General features: G+C 39.7%; 2 protein-coding genes across 5 annotated transcripts in view; one reads left to right on the top strand and one right to left on the bottom strand.

Annotated features, from left to right (window-relative positions):
• The first annotated feature begins 1,414 nt into the window (after window positions 1–1,414).
• Window positions 1,415–7,948, top strand: PNRC1 (proline rich nuclear receptor coactivator 1). Its single transcript, XM_079780360.1, has 2 exons — window positions 1,415–2,118; window positions 4,237–7,948. The coding sequence occupies exons 1-2, from the start codon at window positions 1,579–1,581 to the stop codon at window positions 4,678–4,680; spliced, it is 984 nt and encodes a 327-aa protein (XP_079636486.1). The 5' UTR covers window positions 1,415–1,578; the 3' UTR covers window positions 4,681–7,948.
• Window positions 7,949–8,037: 89 nt separating this feature from the next.
• The window catches only part of SRSF12 (serine and arginine rich splicing factor 12), a 28,929-nt gene continuing 16,598 nt past the window's right edge, over window positions 8,038–20,368 (bottom strand). For all 4 annotated transcript variants that reach the window (XM_079780366.1, XM_079780367.1, XM_079780368.1 and 1 more), the window contains one exon: window positions 8,038–18,445. In XM_079780366.1, the coding sequence (XP_079636492.1) occupies window positions 18,076–18,445 (370 nt within the window). In that variant the 3' untranslated portion in view covers window positions 8,038–18,075. The remainder of the gene's footprint in view (window positions 18,446–20,368) is intronic.

The raw sequence follows: 20,368 nt of genomic DNA, 5'->3' as shown, positions 1-20,368 counted from the left end.
AGGCGCAGCAGCAGTGGCAGGAGCCTCTCCCAAGGTTGTCCAACACGCTCCCCCACCCCAGGGCTCCTGGACTGTGAGAGGGCGCAAGCCGGGCTGAGAGGACCCCCACCCCCATGCACGAATTTTGTGCACCGGGTTTCTAGTTAATTAACACTTATCAAGCACTACAAAGCTGAAAAGTATGGTTAGAAACTGAGGATACAGACTTATAAGATTATTATGTTCTAAAAACCTACCATCTAGTATGGCTGGCAGTATGGAGGGTAAATCTCTGTTCTTGCCAAACCTAGACTGGAGTTCAAGTTCTGATGTTAATTTACTGCATGATGTTTGACAAGTACTTTTTGCCTCTCTAAACCTGTTTCCTGTCCTATAAAACGAGGAGCTATTCCTTAGGGTTGTGAGACTCGCATGAGATAATTTATGTAAAGAACAGTTCCTGACACATCAGCTCTTGTTTAAGTAGCCACAGTTCTTTCGTGTGTGTGTGTGTGTGTGTGTGTGTGTGAGAGAGAGAGAGAGAGAGAGAGAGAGAGAGAGAGAGAGAGAGAGAGAGAGCGAGCGCAGTGCAGGGACCTGAAGAGAGTGAGATTTCTATTTACAAACAGATAGCAAAACGCTATGCTGCTGAGCTGTTTCACTTTCTCAGGGACGCAAGCCTCCTCCATTGCTTCCTATTCAGTATCAGGCGTCGTTTTGCGATCCCAAAGTCTCACAGTCCTTCAAGTACGAAGGCGGTAACATTTCCAATGCCCAATTACGGATTTATGGAAAACTTTTTCTATATTAAGGGGCAAATTTCAATCACTTAATTTCACTCCCTTAATTCTTACTCCGATTACCATGGCTAACGAGCAGCGTTGCTCAGCCGAGTAAATGGAAAAGAACGTGAACCACACTTCATCAAATATAAATGTGGACTGATTTTCTTCACGATTGCTAAGAAAGAAATCCCCATAATGTACTTTGAAATCTTAAAAAACAACAACAACAAAAACCCAAACCGATAATGGGCTCGAAATAAGACATTACTTCCCCAAGGTCAGTGGCCTTGGTGCTTCCGGATTCTTTCTCCCTTCCTTCCGCGCCCCCCAACCGCGTAATCCCGCAACCCCATCCCCAAATTCAGTCTGACCTCTGCCTGGAAGGCGAGGTGCGGGGCTGAGGCAGGAAAAGGGCGGGGGAGGTGGGGTGAAACGGAACTTCATTGTTCGCCGGGCCCACTCTTCCCGCAAGGGCCGGTTGGCAGCGCCTGCGCAGTGCGCGCTCTTTGTGCCCCGCTGCAGCAAGCTGGTTGTTTGTGTGTGTGCGTCTTTCAGCGGCGCTGGAGGCGGAGCCGCGGGCGTGGCGTGCCCCGTCGGGTTCTGATTGGGTTTTCGCGGGGAGGTGGGTGGGTGATGGGGCGGAGCTTCCGATAACAACACTCAGAGCCGGAGCGGAGGCTAGTCGTTGCTGCGCCGCCACCGCCCGAGTCCTCGTCCGCGCTCCGCTCGCCTCTCTCGGCAGCAGCCGTCGCCCTGTCCTCTCCGGCTTCGCTTGCTCCTTCTCTTCCTGCCGAACCATTTTCCTCCCAGAGCTATGACCGTCGTCTCCGTCCCGCAGCGGGAGCCGCTGATCCTGAGCGGCCGCCTGGCACCCCTCGGCTTTTCCGCCCGCGGTTACTTCGGGGCCCTTCCGATGGTGACCTCCGCTCCGCCGCCTTTACCGCGGATCCCGGACCCTCGGGCACTGCCCCCCACCCTCTTCCTCCCTCACTTCCTAGGGGGGGACGGCCCGTGTCTGACCCCTCAGCCTCGAGCCCCAGCGCCCTTGCCCAACTGCACTCTCGCCCCGGCGGGGGGCACCCCTCGGGCCGCTCCAAAGAAGCGGCGAAAGAAGAAGGTGCGGGCCAGCCCGGCGGGGCAGCTGCCCAGCCGCTTCCACCAGTACCAGCAGCACCGGCCGAGCCTGGAGAGCGGGCGGAGCCCCTCCGCGGGCCCGAGCGGAGCGCAGGAAGCCCCGAGCCAGGCCGCCGCCTCAGCCCCGGGTCCTGCGGCTGCAACCCGGACTGAGGAAGCGAACCTTTTCCCCGGCCCGCTGCCCCCCGCGGCACCCGGCCACCCCTCGTTACGGAAAGAGGTGAGTGCCGCGAGGGGCCGGGGCACCGTTGGGGAACTCGGTCCTTAGACGGCCACAGCCGGGCCCTGGGGCTTGGTGCTCTGCTCGCAGGGGGGTCGGGTTGGGGGGCGGCTGTTTACTCGGGAGGGAAGTTTCCGTGACGCCTGCTCTGTTCTGGCAGAGGGGGACCGGGGGAGGGAGAGGCTCGCGGTGGCGCTGCTGATTGGCTCCCGAAGGCCAGCCAATGAGAGGAGCGGCTGCGCCCCAGCAACAGCCCCGATTTAGAAGGCTGGCGGCGTTCCAGGGGGTTTCAGCGTTCCGGGCGCGCGGTGGGGGAGGAGGAGAGGGGCCCGGGGTGACGTCAGCGCGCGCTACGTGCGGGGCGCTGGGGCGCCGATGAAGGAGGCCGGGCCGGGTGTGGGTGGCGGGGAAAGGGGTGGGGTCCCGCTTTTTTGGTTTCCTGGCGGCGGTGGCTACCTCCAGGACTAGTCGGCGGCGTGCGCACACACTCGCACCGCCCGGGTGTGCCGTCGGGGACGGGCCGCGCCGGCTGGGTGCCCCGGGGCTGGCTTTTCGCTGAGCTGGGAGGGCGCCGGGCCAGCCGGGGCCCTGCCCCTCGCGGGGCCGACCTCCTTCGCTGGGCTTTTCAACTTTCCAGCGCGGACTGGAGCGGCGGCAGAGTTCTGCCGCTTTTATGTTTTGTGTGCGAGTGTATCAGATGAACGGAATTTAACAAGGTCTACCGTGTACCGGACGGGACTTCTTGGTGGAAGGTGGTTTTATTGTGTCCAAACCGAAATTTTCGAAAGAAGAGTTATCAATTGAATCGACGTTACGCTGCCCAGTTGTCATGCCACTGGACTGGTATAAAATTGATTAAAAACCCCAGTGGGATTAAAGCGTTAAGATGATTTGAAATTAATCTTTATATCAAAATAAAACTTTTTACTGACTCAATTTCAAACCTTTTCACAATAATGACATGAAACTAAGTCACTGCCATTTGTTGAAAGGCTGTTGGCGCTGAGCGATTTGCAGCTGTGCCCTTGGAGAAATTAAATTGGTTCGCCCCAATTCCTTACATTCTTTCAGATGGCTTTCAAGTTTTAAAATTCGATGGCTGTTCTGAAATATTAGTGATAATGTACCTAAAAGCGAGTTTTTGTACTTTGATTCCAGGTCAGTAAGGTCCTTTCTCTCCCAGAATGATACTAAACTAGGGAGCTCTGTTAGCAGTTTCCCTTAGACATGGGATATGCAAGCGAGTGCTTTCTGTATTTGTGTCCTGCTTCCCTACCATATTTCAAGTGTTGGAAGGGCAATGTGAGCTAATGGGTTACTTTATACTTCCCATCCAGCCATGCCTTCCTATAAGGAGCACTTGAGTTAAGAAAATAGATTTAGTGTGGCAGCGTTTTTGGAGCAGTTGTGAAACCAGAAAGTAGGGGACAGGCAGAAAACTTTTTTTTTCTGATTTTCTATACCTGGAAAAGATGACAAAAAGTGGTAAGTATTTTAGTATTTGAGTTTTTATTTTAGTATTTAAATATCTGAAAAATTTTGTTTTCAGAATCTAGGAGATAGTTTTTCTGGGTACTTAGTAACCATTATCAAAACACTTCCTCGCCTAAAATCTAGCTTCTGCTAATAAAATTTTTATTTATTCTGAAGTAACTTTTTGAAAGTACCTGTCTTAAAGGTAAATAGTATACTTATTAACATAGTTTTTATTTTTAAATGGACTCTCAACTAACCAAAATGAAAGCATTAGAAAATTTTTCTTGGCAGCATCCTATTGTAAAAACACTGACCTTCGTCAGAAACAGGTTGGCATTCCTCTTCCTTACGGTTACAGAAAGACGGACTTTTGGTTACTTTGGGTTTTTTACTTTAACATTTTAAAACTGGCTTATACATTGCATACGGGTAACAGTGGTGTTCAACTATATTTTTAGTGGTATACAAACATATGTGCGTGCTTGGACATCCAGTGATAAATGCAGCAAACATGGTTTTAACCAAGACAGTAAACTAAAAGTTCAGTTAACTATTTAAATATATATTAAATATGTAATATGAGGCTTGTGACTGGTTTCTATCATGAGACTGTATTCACTTTTATGTTCCTTGTCTTTATAGGATTTAAAATCAAACATGGGAAAATCGGAGAAAATTACCATCCCCCACGGGCAGCTTGTTCATGGTATGCACTTGTGTGAACAACCAAAGATAAACAGACAGAAAAGCAAATATAACTTACCACTAACCAAGATCACCTCTGCAAAAAGAAATGAAAATAACTTTTGGCAGGATTCTGTTTCATCTGATATAATTCAGAAGCAGGAAAAAAAGCCTTTTAAAAACACTGAGAACATTAAAAAAAAGCATTTGAAGAAATCAGCATTTCTAACTGAAGTGAGCCAAAAGGAAAATTATGCTGGGGCAAAGTTTAGTGATCCACCTTCTCCTAGTGTTCTTCCAAAACCACCTAGTCACTGGATGGGAAGCACTATTGAAAATTCCAACCAAAATAGGGAATTGATGGCAGTACACTTAAAAACGCTCCTGAAAGTTCAAACTTAGATCTCAGTATGTATGTAAGACGAAGTTTTTCCAAAATCCCTGCATTCTTGAAAAGAAAATTGGTACAGAAATGGAAACTTGCCTTGTTGTAACCTAGGAGGGCAAAAGATGGGTTTTAAAAAATTACAAACAGCTTGTATTATGTTTTATATCTTGTAAATACTGTATACCATGTATTATGTGTATATTGATACTTCAGAGGTACATTATAGTTTTGTTATAAAAGTATGTATTTTGCCCTGCCCAAATGGTAGGTGTTTTGTATATATACAATGGAGAAAATTTTAAGTGTGTGCTAAGGCACATGGAAGACCAATTTATTTGCACAAGGTACTGAGAGATTTTTCAAGAAACAGCTGTCGAATCTCAAGGTGAAGATCTAAATGTGAACAGTTTACTAATGCACTACTGAAATTTAAATCTGTGGCACAATCATTGTAAACATGGGTTTGTCTATTTCTCTAAATTGATTTCTGCCTTCTAATCTGTAATTACTGGAAAACTTCTCACTTTTACTAAACTTAATTTCTGGTTTTTGGTTTATATCCATATCCAAATTTAAAATATCTCTTAACTTTAATGCCAACAAAATCGGTTGTAATCAAATTCTAAAATAATAATAATTTGGCCCCTTCCTCCCCCTTTTATAGTCTTGACTCTTTGTGTGTGTGCCTGTTTCTCCTGTTCGTGTGACTAGGAGGTGGGTTTTAACTTTCACTTTACTGGGTAAAGGTGTTTAACTTTATACTAATTATCCATCCTCCATCTGGAATTTAGAAGGATCCATAATAGTACCTCTTAGGGGAGGAATTCCCCATTTTACAAATGGAAATGGTTTTGGTCAAAAGTAAAGCTGATTAGTTTATAACTTAGAATATATTTATATATGAATTGTTTCATAAAGTACTATTTCACTTGACCATACCATACATTTTTAGTGAAAGAAATGACACTTGTTTGGTTTGCTGGATTTATATTGGTAATGAGTGGTGGTACTTGAACCAAAGCAAGCATAATTGATGTTAAAATAATAGATGGAGATTTGGATTCTGAAGCTTGCTTGAAGATAAATATGGCAGCTAATGTATTTTTGTTAAAATTTAAACTGTTCTTTTACTTCGTAGTATGTAGTTTTTAGTTACAAAAAGCTAAAGTTTATCTCAAATAAAAAGGAAAGTTTTTTTTGTATGGGCAATATTTAGACATGAAAAGGAAAAGGGTGTTAAGACTGTATATAGAGGATTCTATAAGGTAGAATAAAGGTGCTACCATCCTTACTAGAAAGAAATAAAAGGGTTCTATAGTTTACATTTTACCCTCAGACTATGCAGAACCAACAAAGGCTCACGGCTTGCAGTCTTAGGTCTTACCCTCCTGTGCCATTTGGTTCACATGGGAGAGGAGCAATTCACTTAACTTTCTGGCTGTACAAAAGTTGGTAGTGGTGTGGGCATCTTAACTTAGAATCACCATTGACTTGATGAGCAGTGAGCGTATAACTTTTATTACAGCTGCCACAAAATCAGAATTAATAATTTGCGGTCTTGTAGATGCAGCTCATACGTAATTCAGCCAACCATTATTCTTTAGCACTGGCTTTGTTTTTTGTTTTGGGGTTTTTTTGTTAATTACCCGAGGTTTTAAAGAGTGGAAGGAGGAGAGACAGAAAGAGAAACATCAATGTGAGAGAAACATCTATGTGAAACACTTCCCAATTGATTGGTTGCCTCCCACACATGCCCCAACCAGGGCCAGGATTGAGTCTGCAATTGAGGTACGTGTCCTTGGCTGGAATTGAACCTGGGACCTTTCAATCTGAGGGTGGGTACTCTATCCACTGAGCTAAAAACTAGCTCGGGCTGGCTTTATTCTTTTATGTATGTAGAGAAAGCTATACTTCCTTATGTATGTGTCACACACACATAGCTATATATAGCTGGCTTTAAACGCATTTAGAGAAGAAAAATAATTTTTTTTAATCTATTGTTGAAAGTATTGCATGGGTCTCCTTCCCCCATTGACTTCTAGCACACCCCAGGCCTTCACCCTATTGTTGGTGACCATGGGTTATGCATATGTGCATACAAGTTCTTTAGTTGATCTCTTCCCTATCTGCCACCCTCCCCTGCCTGCCTTCTGAGGTTTGACAGACTGTTCAATGCTTCTATGTCTCTGGATCTGTTTTTGTTCATCAGTTTTATTTTGTTCATTAGATTACACAACATGAGTGAAATACTTCTTTCTCTGACTGGCTTATTTCACTTAGCATAATACTCTCCAGGTCCACCCATGCTATTGCAAATGGTAAGAGTTCTTTTTTACAGCTGTGTAGTATTCCATTGTATAAATGTACCACAGCTTTTTGTACCCACCCACCTGTTGATGGACACTTGGGTGTTTCCAAATCTTAGCTATTTTAAATTGTGCTGCTATGAACACGGGTGCACATATTCTTTCTGATTTCTTAGGGTATATTCCTAGAAGTGGAATCACTGGGTCAAGTGGGAGTTCCATTTTTAATTTTTTAAGAAAGCTCCATACTGTTTTCCACAGTGGCTGCACCAGTCAGTCTGCATTCCCACCAGCAGTGTACTAGGGTTCTCTTTTCTCCACATCCTCGTCAAAATTATTTTCTAGAAGGTGAGCTTTCAGCCTTGTAAAAGACTTTCTAAGGGAAGTGTTAACTGGTAAAAAGAATGACTGGAATTCTTAAAGGCTTGACATAAGGAAATAGGTATTATCTATATAAGAGCCTAAGCCAGTGATGGCGAACCTGACACGCGTGTCAGCACTGACACGCGTAGCCATTTCTTTTTTCTTTTTTTTCTTTTTTAATATATTTTATTGATTTTTTTACAGAGAGGAAGAGAGAGGGATAGAGAGTCAGAAACATCAATGGGAGAGCAACATCGATCAGCTGCCTCCTGCACGCCCCCCACTGGGGATGTGCCCGCAACCAAGGCACATGCCCTTGACCGGAATCGAAACCGGGACCCTTCAGTCCGCAGGCCAACGCTCTATCCACTGAGCCAAACCAGTTAGAGCACGCGTAGCCATTTCTGATGACACGCGGCCGCATGCCAAGGATGAAACATTTGCTGCTCCTGAGGATGAAACATTTGCGACTAGAGTCTTGGAGTTAGTTTTTTCCTCAAAGTGACACACTACCCGAGTTATGCTCAGTTTTTTGGCGAAGTTTGACACACGAAGCTCAAAAGGTTGCCCATCACTGGCCTAAGCCAACTTTATAGCGGAATGACCAGAACGACCAGTCACTATGATGCGCACTGACCACCAGGGGGCAGACGCTCAGTGCAGGAGCTGCCCCCTGGTGGTCAGTGCGCTCCCACAGGGAGCGCTGCTCAGCCAGAAGCCAGGCTCACAGCTGGCAAATGCAGCAGCGATGGCTGGAGCCTCTGGCCTCCACAGCAACGCTAAGGAGCAGCGAGCTGAGGGGTAAGGAGCAGCAAGCAGGTGGGTGGTAAGGAGTGAAGAGCCCTAGACTGTGAGAGGGATGTCCGCAGGGAGGGAGCCTAAGCTGGCAGGTGGACATCCCCCAAGAGGTCTCAGACTGCAACCGGGCCTCTAGTAAAGTAATAATAGATTTTATAGTTTGAAGAGTGAACAAAATGTTTAATTAGACTTCAGATAATGTTCAGTGAAAAATATTAACAAATTAAAAGTTGAATAGTTTTGGTGTTACAGTAAAATACTATTGAGCAGCTTTAGTCCCTTCTAGCTGCTGTCACAAAATACTAGAGACTGGGTAGCTTATAAACATTTGTTTCTCACAGTTCTGTACACAGGGAATTTGAGCTGATTTGGAGTCTGGTGAGAACTCACTTAAGTGATGTCTTTTCATTGCATCCTCACATGGCAGAAGGGTGAGGAAGCTTTTGGGGGCTGATTTTGTTTGGCACCACGGTCATGCATAAGGGTTTTGCTCATGTCCTAATCACTTCCCAAACATTTCACTTCCTAGTAATCCACCTTGGGGTTAAGTTTCAATGTAAATTCAAACCATGTGCACCCCAGTTATTATTCAGCCACCTTTATTTTTCTCCCATTGAAGTCTCTTGTAGAAATTTTCCCAATGTTTCTATAATTATATTCGTTTGGTTTTGTGGGTGTGTAAAGCAAACATTGTGTTTGCAGTCACCAGCTTCAGGTCTATATTGTAGTGGCCTGAAAGGGGGCTTGTAAGAGGTGAGAGGTTTATAAGTTGAGTATGTGAGTAGAGAAAATTGTTTATGAAGTGGCACTTCAGTCTAGAACCGTGGTCAGCAAACTGCGGCTCGCAAGCCACATGCGGCTCTTTGGCCCCTTGAGTGTGGCTCTTCCACAAAATACCATGGCCTGGGTGAGTCTATTTTGAAGAAGAAGTTTAAGTTTAAAATATTTGGCTCTCAAAAGAAATTTCAATCGTTGTACTGTTGATATTTGGCTCTGTTGACTAATGAGTTTGCCGACCACTGGTCTAGAACTACCGATAGGTGCTTAGTACTGAAGCACCTGAAGTTGTTTGTAGATACTTCTGTGCAATCTGATACCAAGTTTATTCAACTCATGCCACTGATGAAGTGACACTATAGAAAAAGCTGCTTATATTTGCACTAGAGGCCCGGTGCATGAAATTCGTGCACGGAGGGGGGTTGTCCCTCAGCCCAGCCTGTACCCTCTCCAATCTGGGATCCCTCTCACAATCCAGGACTGCTGGCTCCCAACTGCTTGCCTGCCTGCCTTCCTGATTGCCCCTAACCGCTTCTGCCTGCCAGCCTGATCACCCCCTAACCACTCCGCTGCCAGCCTGTTTGCCCCCAACTTCCCTCCTCTGCCGGCCTGGTCACCCCTAACTGCCCTTTCCTGCAGGGTTGATCACCTCCAACTGCCCTCCCTTGCAGGCCTGGTCCTTCTCAATTGCCCTCCCTTGTAGGCTGGGTGCCTCCCAACTGCCCTCTCCTGCTGGCCATCTTGTGGTGGCCATCTTGTGTCCATATGGGGGCAGGATCTTTGACCACATGGGGGAAGCTATATTGTGTGTTGCAGTGATGATCAATCTGCATATTACTCTTTTATTAGATAGGATTAATCTTGGTGCTAAGTATTAGCATCCTCCTTGTGGGCAGAATAGGAAAAAGAAGGTAATAAAAGACCAAATTACACCATTAAAAGGTTAACAGGAGCCATTCTTTTAAAACTTAAAGATGGTTTGTAAGTTAAAGTATTTTAGGATGGTTTATAAAAGATTAGAATGTATTAGGCGCGTAATCTATACTTTGTTAGGACCAGCATTTAGGTTTTTAGGAATAGTAATATGTAATCACCTCATCATAGTATTTTAACAGGAAGCTACTACTCTGTACAAATGTGGGACTGAATGAGCTGAAATTTAACAGTATAGGTGAGTAGGCTAAGTATCCACAACAAAATGCCTGAAGAGGTAAATCAAAAGTAATTTTTTCTCCCAGAAGGTAATGACTAATTCTGGGTAAGGGTTGTCTAGTTGGGAATCTGACACCTGAGAAGTACCATTGAGTTGGACCTTAAAACATTCAGTAGTATTTGACATGAAAAGAATAGGAAAATTGTCAAGAGGAAAAAGTCTGAGCAGTTGTGTGAAAAGATGTAGACTAGTAGCTCGAGAAGTGTAAGGAAGGAAGGTTCAATGTATTGAAAGGCGTGAGGGTAATAACATGGAGGGCCTTGAATGTCATGCTAAAGAATTTCAACTTTATTCTGTACTAGTAAGCATGGCATAGCCATCTAAGGTTTGAACAAGGGAATGAGATTCCTGCTTCAAAAGGAAACGAGTGAAAAGACAGGGCAGGGCAAAAGTAGGTTTACATTTGTGAGTGCAGGAAACAATGATTAATTCTTGTATTATTTTCCATACAAACAACTGTAAACCTACTTTGGTCCCACGCTGTGTAAACTGCTTGGAAAGGGAAAGCTTGAGACAAGACAACCACTTGAAGATATTTCAGTAGTTTGAAAAGAGCCTAAATGACATCAGAAGAAACGGGCATGGGTTTTGGGAGATGTTTTGGAGGTAGAATTAAGAACTGAATAACTGAATGGAGGGTAAGAAGAGAGTTTTTAAATTGAGCAGTTAAGATAAAACTAGCAGTTCGGGAACTGTGGAACAGGGTCATAATTATAGAGGAAGATAATTTTGATTTGCATGTTGAACTTTTGAGGTGAATGCAAGATATCCACTTGGGAAGACATGGCAAGCAGATAGAAGATAGGTCAGGCCTCGAGGTATACCTTTGTTAATTAGAACATGAAAATAGAACTGAAATATTTTGTTTTCCTACATGCTTTTGTTTTTCCCTTCATAAGGCTTAACACATTTACCAGTGCTCTTGACCCCAATCTTCTTGCTTCCTATAGACTCTCAATGTCATCTGTGATAGTAAATTAGTTGTTGAATTAGAAAGTATTTCCTCTGAAAGTGTCAAATGGTGGTTGGTTCTCTGCCTACCTGTAAAAATCTGTTAGTGGACAATCCTAACTTAAGTTCTGAATTCTGATAGTAGGGGCCCAGTTGGTGAAAGGAGGAATAAAGGTTTTCTTAGTCCAAGATTCAAAAGTGGGTAAAACTATAATAATAAAAGCATAATATGCTAATTAGACCAGATGAAGCCAGAGCTGTGAGGAAAGCCCGCATCCGGGATGCCAGAGGGAAGCCGGTGCTGGCAGCTGGGGGAAGGAAGGCCTACTCTTGCATGAATTTTGTGCATCGGGCCTCTAGTCATTAATAATTGGTTTTTGAACCTCTCCCTTCTCCTAATTACCCTCCCATCACATTGCTGAATACATTATCCTTTATTTAGAGGGTGGGAAGCCCTCCAACTCCCATGTCCTCTATGCAATTGATAGGTGCTTCAGGTTGAAGGAATCAAACATTCTTATACTTGTATATGAAAGGCTGATAGTCTCATTCTCCTATATATATTAAAATTTTTGAAGGGCATTGATGAACTCAATATATTTTAAAATCACAGGTCTGCCTTGCTGAGCACCTGATTCCTGAGCTAACTCCAAGTTTTTTGTACTTCATTGCTTACTCCTGAATCTATAAATCTTTCAAAAACTTCCAAATACAAGTTTTCAAATGGGGAAAGAGTCTGTCTGATGCAGAATTGTGTAAGCACAAATTATGTAATTCAGAAACTACTTGTTTTTAAATCTGAAAGGAAATTTGAGTACATTTTTCAGAATGCTATTTACAAACATAAAAAAGTTAATCTGAAACTTTCTTGAAAATTTTAGATAGCATTCTCTGAAGGTATTGGGTGGACGAAGTATTGTTTTTTAAGAGTTTAGAAAATATTTTACACTTAAACCCTTTAAATCTCTTGGATGAGACTGTCTTTAATTAATCTTTGACAGTTTTCAGATCACTTTTCATCTTTTGTAATTTTCTTGGAGTTCTAAATTAAATATGCTAAAATGTATAAGTAATGTTTTAAACACCCAGGAATTATATTTGTCAAACTTAAAACTTGTATTATAAACCCTCCCCCAAGTTAATTACAATTTAAGATTTATAAAAGGTGTTACATTTTCTGAGAAGGGTTCATTGTTGAGATCTTAGAATTCCTTTTCTAAGCGAGTTTATAGTAGTGCTTTAGTGTAGAACTTGTAACACAAATTTAAAGTTTCCTCTGTTAAAGGAAGAATTTGTGGAGGTGTTAGTCTCTGAATAAAGTAATGACATAAAGGGACAAAAGGGAGGATTGGCAGAAGCAACCTCCATCAATAATCATGGAAAACCAGATGACATTTGTGAAAGGAGGCTACATAGTCAAACTCCATTTAATTAGAAGAGACTATGTATCTGTAATGTATAACAATAGCTTAAAAGATGAAATGACATTCTTAAACAATAAAAATACTTCATTTTTCTAGTCATTCACACAACTTTTATGCATTTGTAAGAAAGGATTCAGGAAAGTTAAGTAATTTTTCCAAGTGGCAGAAAAATATCTGGTTGTAAAATAATAAGATACTAACCAAATTCCTCCAAAAAGCTTGCTCATATACATAGCTACTCCTGAATTATTACAGATGGTCCCTTTATTCTAAGATTAGACATTAACCCAACTAGTTGTCAAAACCAAATTACAAATGTGTTTTTGGCAGTCTAGAATTTTGGGAAGGGGATGGCAGGTAGAAGATATTTTGATGACTTATTTCCAACGTGCAAATGGTTGATTTAAATTGAACTCAAAACTGCCTTCTTAACAGTAAGCTCATTAAACTACTTGTTTTTAAGGAAACTTACACTTTGCTTTGCATTAAGGAATCATAGAGGGCTTTGAGTCTTTGGAGAGATCTACAATTTGGGTTATCTTCTTGCTATAAAATAAGGGCTCTCAAATGGTCCCTTCCAAAGTTTGAAATTATCCTTACTCTTCAAATAATCAGGCATTTAGTACTCTCAATTTTTAGAATGAAAAGATTAATATCAAAGATTGCACTGCTCTTTTCTATCAGCCTTCCAAGAGCCCTTAGTCACTGCATTCAGTCATCTCCCTAGCCATCAGTGTCTATTAAGTTCCTGTATCAGACCAGATCCTGAATTTCAAAACTAAAATGGTTAGACTTTATATATATTAAAAATTATAGTGAATATCCTATAAAGCTAGAATATTAGTATTTCTAATTAAGCTACATTTAACATTTTTAGGTCAAATTTTAAGGTTTACTGACGATGAACATTAATGTTTTTCCTTAACTAAGGTTCTTATGAATTATATATTTTGCAATGTGTTAAAATAAATTTAAATAACATTCTCTTTCATTTTCAAAATATTAAACTACCCAGAAAGGGTCTGACCAGTCATATAGCTTAAGTCAATTTTGAAAAGATCAACAACAGCATACTTTTTCTCAAGGTGTAAAGTATTACCACAAAGCAAATACTGTGTCACAAATATGATTGGAATGGTTAATTACCCCCCCCAGCCAAATCCATTAAAATTTTTCTTACTATTAAAAGAAATAAGCTATCACTTGGGTTTATGACTATTTTATATTAATTTTTGTTGAAATTAAAATCAACAGCATTGTAATCCTATTATTAAGAGTAAGCTAAAAAAAAAAAAACTAGAATGTAGTTATTTTAGAAAATGGTTGTAGCAAAGAATTCTGGTTTTCCTCAGCCTACCTCTATGAAGCTATTTCTAAAAAGCATTAGTACTTAGGCATTTAGTTCATCAAATTATACTCCTAAACTATAGTAGTAATTTTTCTTGTTTCAATTACATAAGCTGTAACACATTAAAAAATAGAAATGAACATGCAATCAATCCATTTCTACACTAACTAGCTAGGCATTCTCTCATTTAAGAGAATTACCCGTGAAATTTTCTAAATGCATTCTGAAAGAACCTGACATTCTTGACTTTAATTTGTAATCGATTTTATAAACTAGTTTATAAACCAACAGGTATAGGTTAAATATTGAATTATGTGAATCAAATACACATTTAAAATCACACTTAAAAAACAGTAACTATCAACCAACCCATTGAGCATCCATCTACCTCCACAAATTGCAATTTATTTTCATAAGTTTAGGTTGTGGTATATTCCTAGAATGTAAATTCAGAAAAGACCATAAAACAATTCAGGGAAAATACTATCAAAGTACTGTTTTGAGAGAAGTTGAATCAACCTAGAATATCTTAACACTTCTAACAGGGAATATTACATTTCTAAAATGGTTTATAACTCCATTAGCTTTATACTTAATTTGTGAACATCTTTTAAAAGATATACAAGATATAAATTTTCCAGAGGGCCTAAATCAATCTGGTAGGACAATACCCAAGTTAATGCAATGATCCTAAATACCATATTTATTTTTTAATCAAGAGAGTGATTTTGATGTTAAGGTGCATAATCATTTATTACTTGAAAATGTTTCCTAATCAATTATATATGAGTTCTGACTCAAACCCACACATCTCACTGAACCACTGGTTCTTAAACTCTTGGGAGCCATGGACTTGTTTGAAAATCTACAGTGCCTAAACCTGAAGGTTTGGTTCCATGACAGATTATGATCCTCTGCACCAGAAGTAGCATATATTTATCTATGTAAGACCTCCAATATGCTCCCACCCTGTTGGGAAAATTTATTTTTAACTCTAAGAAATCACAATTTTAATGTAGTTTAGAAGAATTACAAAAATATTTCTAAATGCTTATTTCTTTCAACTTTGACTAATTTTGCTTCTTGCAATGGGATTAGAATAAAGGCAGGAATTCTTATTTGTAATATAACAACGGTATGTCTTAGAATAGTTGTATCTCAAGTAAACACTACAAATAATATCTAAAGTCCTGAAATAAGATAATTCACATTTAAAAATAAATTAGCCCAGTGGTATAAGATTAAATCCTAAACTCCAAATAAAAAATTTGACATTATCCCCCATTATCTGTTTGCAGATGCAAAATATCAGCTGCTATATAGAAACTGTATTATTCATGGGGAGAAAGAAAACAAGCAGGGGTAGTGGCCATCTTTGTTTTCTTTGTCATTAACTTACCCTCTATCACTGTGAACAAATGGAGGTAGGTAGTGCCCTACACTAAACTTGGGAAGTAACCAAGTCAACATATTATCTTTAAAGGAAATTATTACAGATGTGTAAAACATTTGCTTTATTTATTAACAATCTTACACTAAGTATCCTTTCTTAAGTAGTCCAAGAAATAATTCTGTAACAAAAGTGAACCCTAGAGTAGATATACCCAAAAGATAATTTTCCTGGGTACCAGTACAATTTCCAATCAATTTCCACTCAGAGTCACTGAACCTATTTTCATTAAAGCCTATAATAATTTCTTTTCCTAATTCTATTCTCTTTTCCATCTAAACATTACCTTAGTTTAGCATATATCTGGCAAAGACTATTCTATTCCAAAAAGGCAAAGCATAGTAGTCAGGGAGAGGCTGTCTAGAGCCCAGCCACCCCCCAGCTCCAAAGTTTTAATAGCTGTTGACCTTGTGCATGTCCTTTAACCTCTGCATCTCACTTCTGATTCTGCAGTGGTATTTACCTCATAAAGCTACTGTGGTGATGAGGGAATAATGTAAAACTTACAGAACAGTGCCAAGCGCATAGTTATATACTCAAAAAAGTTTGAACTACTATCATTCCAGTTTTTCCATCAAACCAAATAGTATCCTCCTCACCAGCCTAGGGATCACAATTTGGAAAACTAAATGAGATGTAAATCTAACGATTAAGCATGTTCAGAAACATTGCCTTATCAAATTATTAAAATAATGGTTAAATGCTAAGACAAGACACTATAATCAAATCCTTGTTAGTATTTGGTATGACCACGTGTGTGTGTGTAAACCCAAACATTTATTTAGAAAATATAAAAAATTACTATTAATAATCATCTTGCTCTTTTTTCAGACTATCTTTTAAATTTTCAATAGTGCCACATAATTTTGAAACTAAATTTTATTACAAATGAACATGAACTTCAAAGAGTTGTAGTTCTGAAGTAACTTTTGCTATGATTAGAGAAATTCTATTCAGGAAGTAAGTATACATGAATTTGTGGTACTTGCCCAAATATTACAAGTATATAAATTATTTTGTAAAGTTGTTTCTTACACATAGGATCTAAAATGCAAAGAAAAATGGAATTTGCATTCAAAACAAATAGAAGCAACACTGGCTTCCATATGCTAAAACTATAAGACAGATTTTTTTTTCTTAAGCACTCTAGATACAAATATTAACTGTATGGGCTGAAAACTTTTTAATTTTCAATGTATTTCAACAAGGTACACAAGTAGAACTCTATAAATATATCCCCTATAAGAATCATAGTTATCACAAATAGACTACCAAAACCCTCTGAAAAACATAAACCACAAACACATTTTAAAGAAATTCTCATTTTTAACAACTACAAAAGCAATTAATAGCAATAAAGTTATTTGGTTTAAAAAATGAAGGGCAGTGTAATGTAAATCCAAATACTGGATTGTTTTTGAGGATGCAGTCTTGAGTTTCTTAATACAACTAAACACTTCCAAAAGTAGTAAGACATACTCTATACAATTTAAAATCTTAACCTAGAGCTCTAAAAAGAAAAAAATTAAGCAGTAGATGAAAAGTAGGTATGTAGAAATAATGGTATAAAATATTATTTTTATACAATGGGTACCACTCTTTAAAGAGATAAGGCTTAATATGATTATTTTTGGACTAAGAGTGTTGTCCACAATTTTTATAGTGGTCTCAAACCATTCAAAATTCAGTATTCAAAAAATGTTTTGCTATTTCTGAAGTGACTGAACATAGTACAGGATGCAATTTAATGTCAACTTACCTATGCTTTTCCACCCAATAAAATAAAACCTTTCTTGAGCTTAGGAGAGAATCTATCTTTGAATGCTTGATCTCTATATAAATTAAACTTTTAGGGATGTCAGAATTTTGTAATATGAACTAATATCCATCGAGAATTGGCCCAAGTTTAAACAGAAGACACAAAAGGAGACATAGGTGTCAAACAGTTTGTCTGCCCTATGCAATTACATAGTCATAATTACTTTTTACATGAAAGTGATTTAAAGTAAAAAATATTTTTGTAAAAGGTATTATTAATATTACTAATACAGTAGTCCCCCCTTATCTGTGGTTTTGCTTTCCACAGTTTCAGTTATGCACAATCAACTGTGATCTGAAAATATTAAATGGAAAATTCCAGAAATGAACAATTCCTTAGTTTTAAATTGCATGCAGTTCTGAGTACTTCATCTCATCATGTAGGCATTGTAATCTCACAAGAAGAGAGAGGCCAGTACAATATTTTGAGAGATCACATTCACATACCTTTTATCATAGTATATTATTATGTGTCTATTTTATTAGTAGTATTGTTGTTTATATCTTACTGCGCCTAATTATAAATTAATCATGATCATAGGTATGTGTGTATAGGGGAAAACGGTCTATATAGAGTTTGGTACAATCTGTGGTTTCAGGCATCGAACAAGGAGGGTTTTAAACATATCTCCATGGAGAAGGGGGGAGCTACTGTACTTATATCAAAGTAGAATTTTCTAAGTTAGTTCCATTTACCCATTTCCTTTGAAAAGTACCCTTCTGCCACAATGTAAACAGAAATGGTCCATAAAATGGTGACATTAGACATCAAAATTTGAGGTGTGGACCCTAAATGGAGACCAAATCTTTATTAACTCAAAGCTAGAGAGGTTTTGTTCCTTGTACATGCCCAAAGATAACTAATATCAACTCGCATTTTCTGTAAGCCTTGAAGAATTTTTATTTAACGTAATGAGAGGTTTAATAACTTAAAGACTATCTAGCACTCTTCTCTTGTTGTTCACCAACTGTTTTTATGACGATAACTCCGAGATCTGGAATGTGATCGAAAATGAGAGTGTTTTGCTGTTTGTGCTTTTGTTTCTGAATTGGTATACCCTTTAGGAGATTTACATGGGGATCTTGCTATGGAGTCAGAATGTCTTCCATGTGATCTTGATTTTGTTCCTGAGCTAGTCTGCTTTTGAGGTGAACTTGATTGTGATTTTCCTATTGATTTCGATCTTTTTTCTAAGGACTTGGACCTTGACCGTCCTCTAGAACCAGAATTCCTTCTTGGAGTTCTTGACTGCCTTGCTGAGGTAGACCGCCTTGGTAGTGACTTGGAGCGAGATTTAGACTGGCTATAAGAAAGTCGCCTGTGTCGAGACCTGCAAACATCCACAATGTTAGAGTATATATTTCACACAAAAACAGTTAATAGATTAGGAAAAAACACTTGCAGGAAATTATATACTTCAGATAATATTAGTTATGTTTTTATTTATTGGCTAAGTTAAAAGAAATAATTCTAATTTTATTATGCATGCTTTTGGTTCAAACATAACAAGTTTACAATACTTGTTATACTAGAATATATAAGCAAAAGATATTTACTTTGCTACATACTAGTAATTCTTATGGCATGGGTCAGTTCTGAAAAATACTCTGCATATTTCAACTCTCAAAAGGTATGAAAATCTAAAGAAAAAAATGTAAAGGAGGGAATGAAAATAATTATTTAAAGTTTATCAAATAATGCTTATAACAACAAAAACCTAGATGCAGGACTTCTCAATTCTACCATGATAAAACAGCTTGTACTAGATTAATCTTCCCATAGAAATTAACTATATAAAAAAGGTAGACAGATGATGATGGAAGGAGACTTAACTTGGGGTGGTGAACAAACGATGCAATATACAGAGATGTACTATAGAATTACACACCTGAAACCCACATAATTTTATTAACCAATGTCACTCCAATAAATTCAGTTTTAAAAAGATTAAAAGAGCTCTGGCCAGTGTGACTCAGTGGTTGAGCATTGACCTATGAACCAGGAAGTCATGGTTTGATTCCCAGTCAGGACACATGCCCGGGTTGTGGGCTTGATCACCAGTAGGGGGCGTGCAGGAGGCAGCCAATCAATGATTCTGTGTCATCATTGATGTTTCTCTCTTTCTCCCTTCCCCTCTGAAATCAATAAAAATATATTTAAAAAATAAGAAAACAATTAAGAGAAAAAAAGGTTAATAACACTTATAAAACAACTGTGTGAAGGCAATGGAGAATAAACAACACAAGCAGAACTTGAGGGGATTATAAGCCATGGTTTGTTTTATTTTGTTTATACTTCTATTGATTTTATAAAGGAAGGGAGAGGGAGAAAGAGAGGGAAACATCAATGATGACAGAGAATCATTGATTGGCTGCCTCCAAAACGCCCCACACAGGGGATGGAGCCCACAACCCCAGCATGTGCGCTGACCGGGAATGGAACCGTGACCTCCTGGTTCATAGGTTGACATTCAACCCCTGAGCCAAGCCGGCTAGGCAAGCCGTGGTTCTTTTACTCAGACCATTTTCTTAATACCAGCATTGCAAATAGAGCCCAACTAGAAAATGGCTATTTGACTAAGCTGAAGAGACAGAAGTTAGAATTCAGGGCTACCAAAGTGGCTGAGACTTGAGAGGCAAAATCCAAGAGATGAGAGAATTACAGACAAAAACAAAGCATAACAAAAAACCCTAAAATCTGCTTACAAATTCTCAAGTCACTGGCCATCTTCTAAACTGTGCATGCACAGGATGAGACTCCCAAGAGGTCAGCAAAACTGCAGCTGCACCCTAGCCAGGTTGGTTCAGTGGATAGAATGCTGGCCCACGGACTGAAGGGTCCCAGGTTCCATTCTGCTCCAACAGGGCAGCAGACTCAATCCCCCGCCCTGGTCGGGGAATGTGTAGGAGGAGGCAATCAATGGTGACACCTGCATGTTTCTCTCCCCCCTTTCCCTTCCATTTGTTGTAAAAATCAATGTCCCCATATATGTTAGTTACTTTTTCACAATTGCCTCTCTTTGTTCAACTTAATATAAAATCATTTAGGTGTTGCCACTTATTTGGTTCTTCATTTTTTAATGCGGGCGCCTGTGTCAGGTAAACTCGGGTTAGATAAATGTGAATGCTTTTGTACTGTTAAACTGGACCTGCCAATTTTATCCTTAGCCCCAGCCCGAGACCCTAACAGACAGAGGTAGTTTTGCCTCTACATACACCACCAAAGCCTTTGATGCTACAACTGCTGCAGAGTT

Source organism: Cnephaeus nilssonii (assembly GCF_951640355.1).
Source record: "Cnephaeus nilssonii genome assembly, chromosome: 9".
NCBI lineage: Eukaryota > Metazoa > Chordata > Mammalia > Chiroptera > Vespertilionidae > Cnephaeus > Cnephaeus nilssonii.
This window is presented reverse-complemented; position numbering and strand designations above follow the sequence as displayed.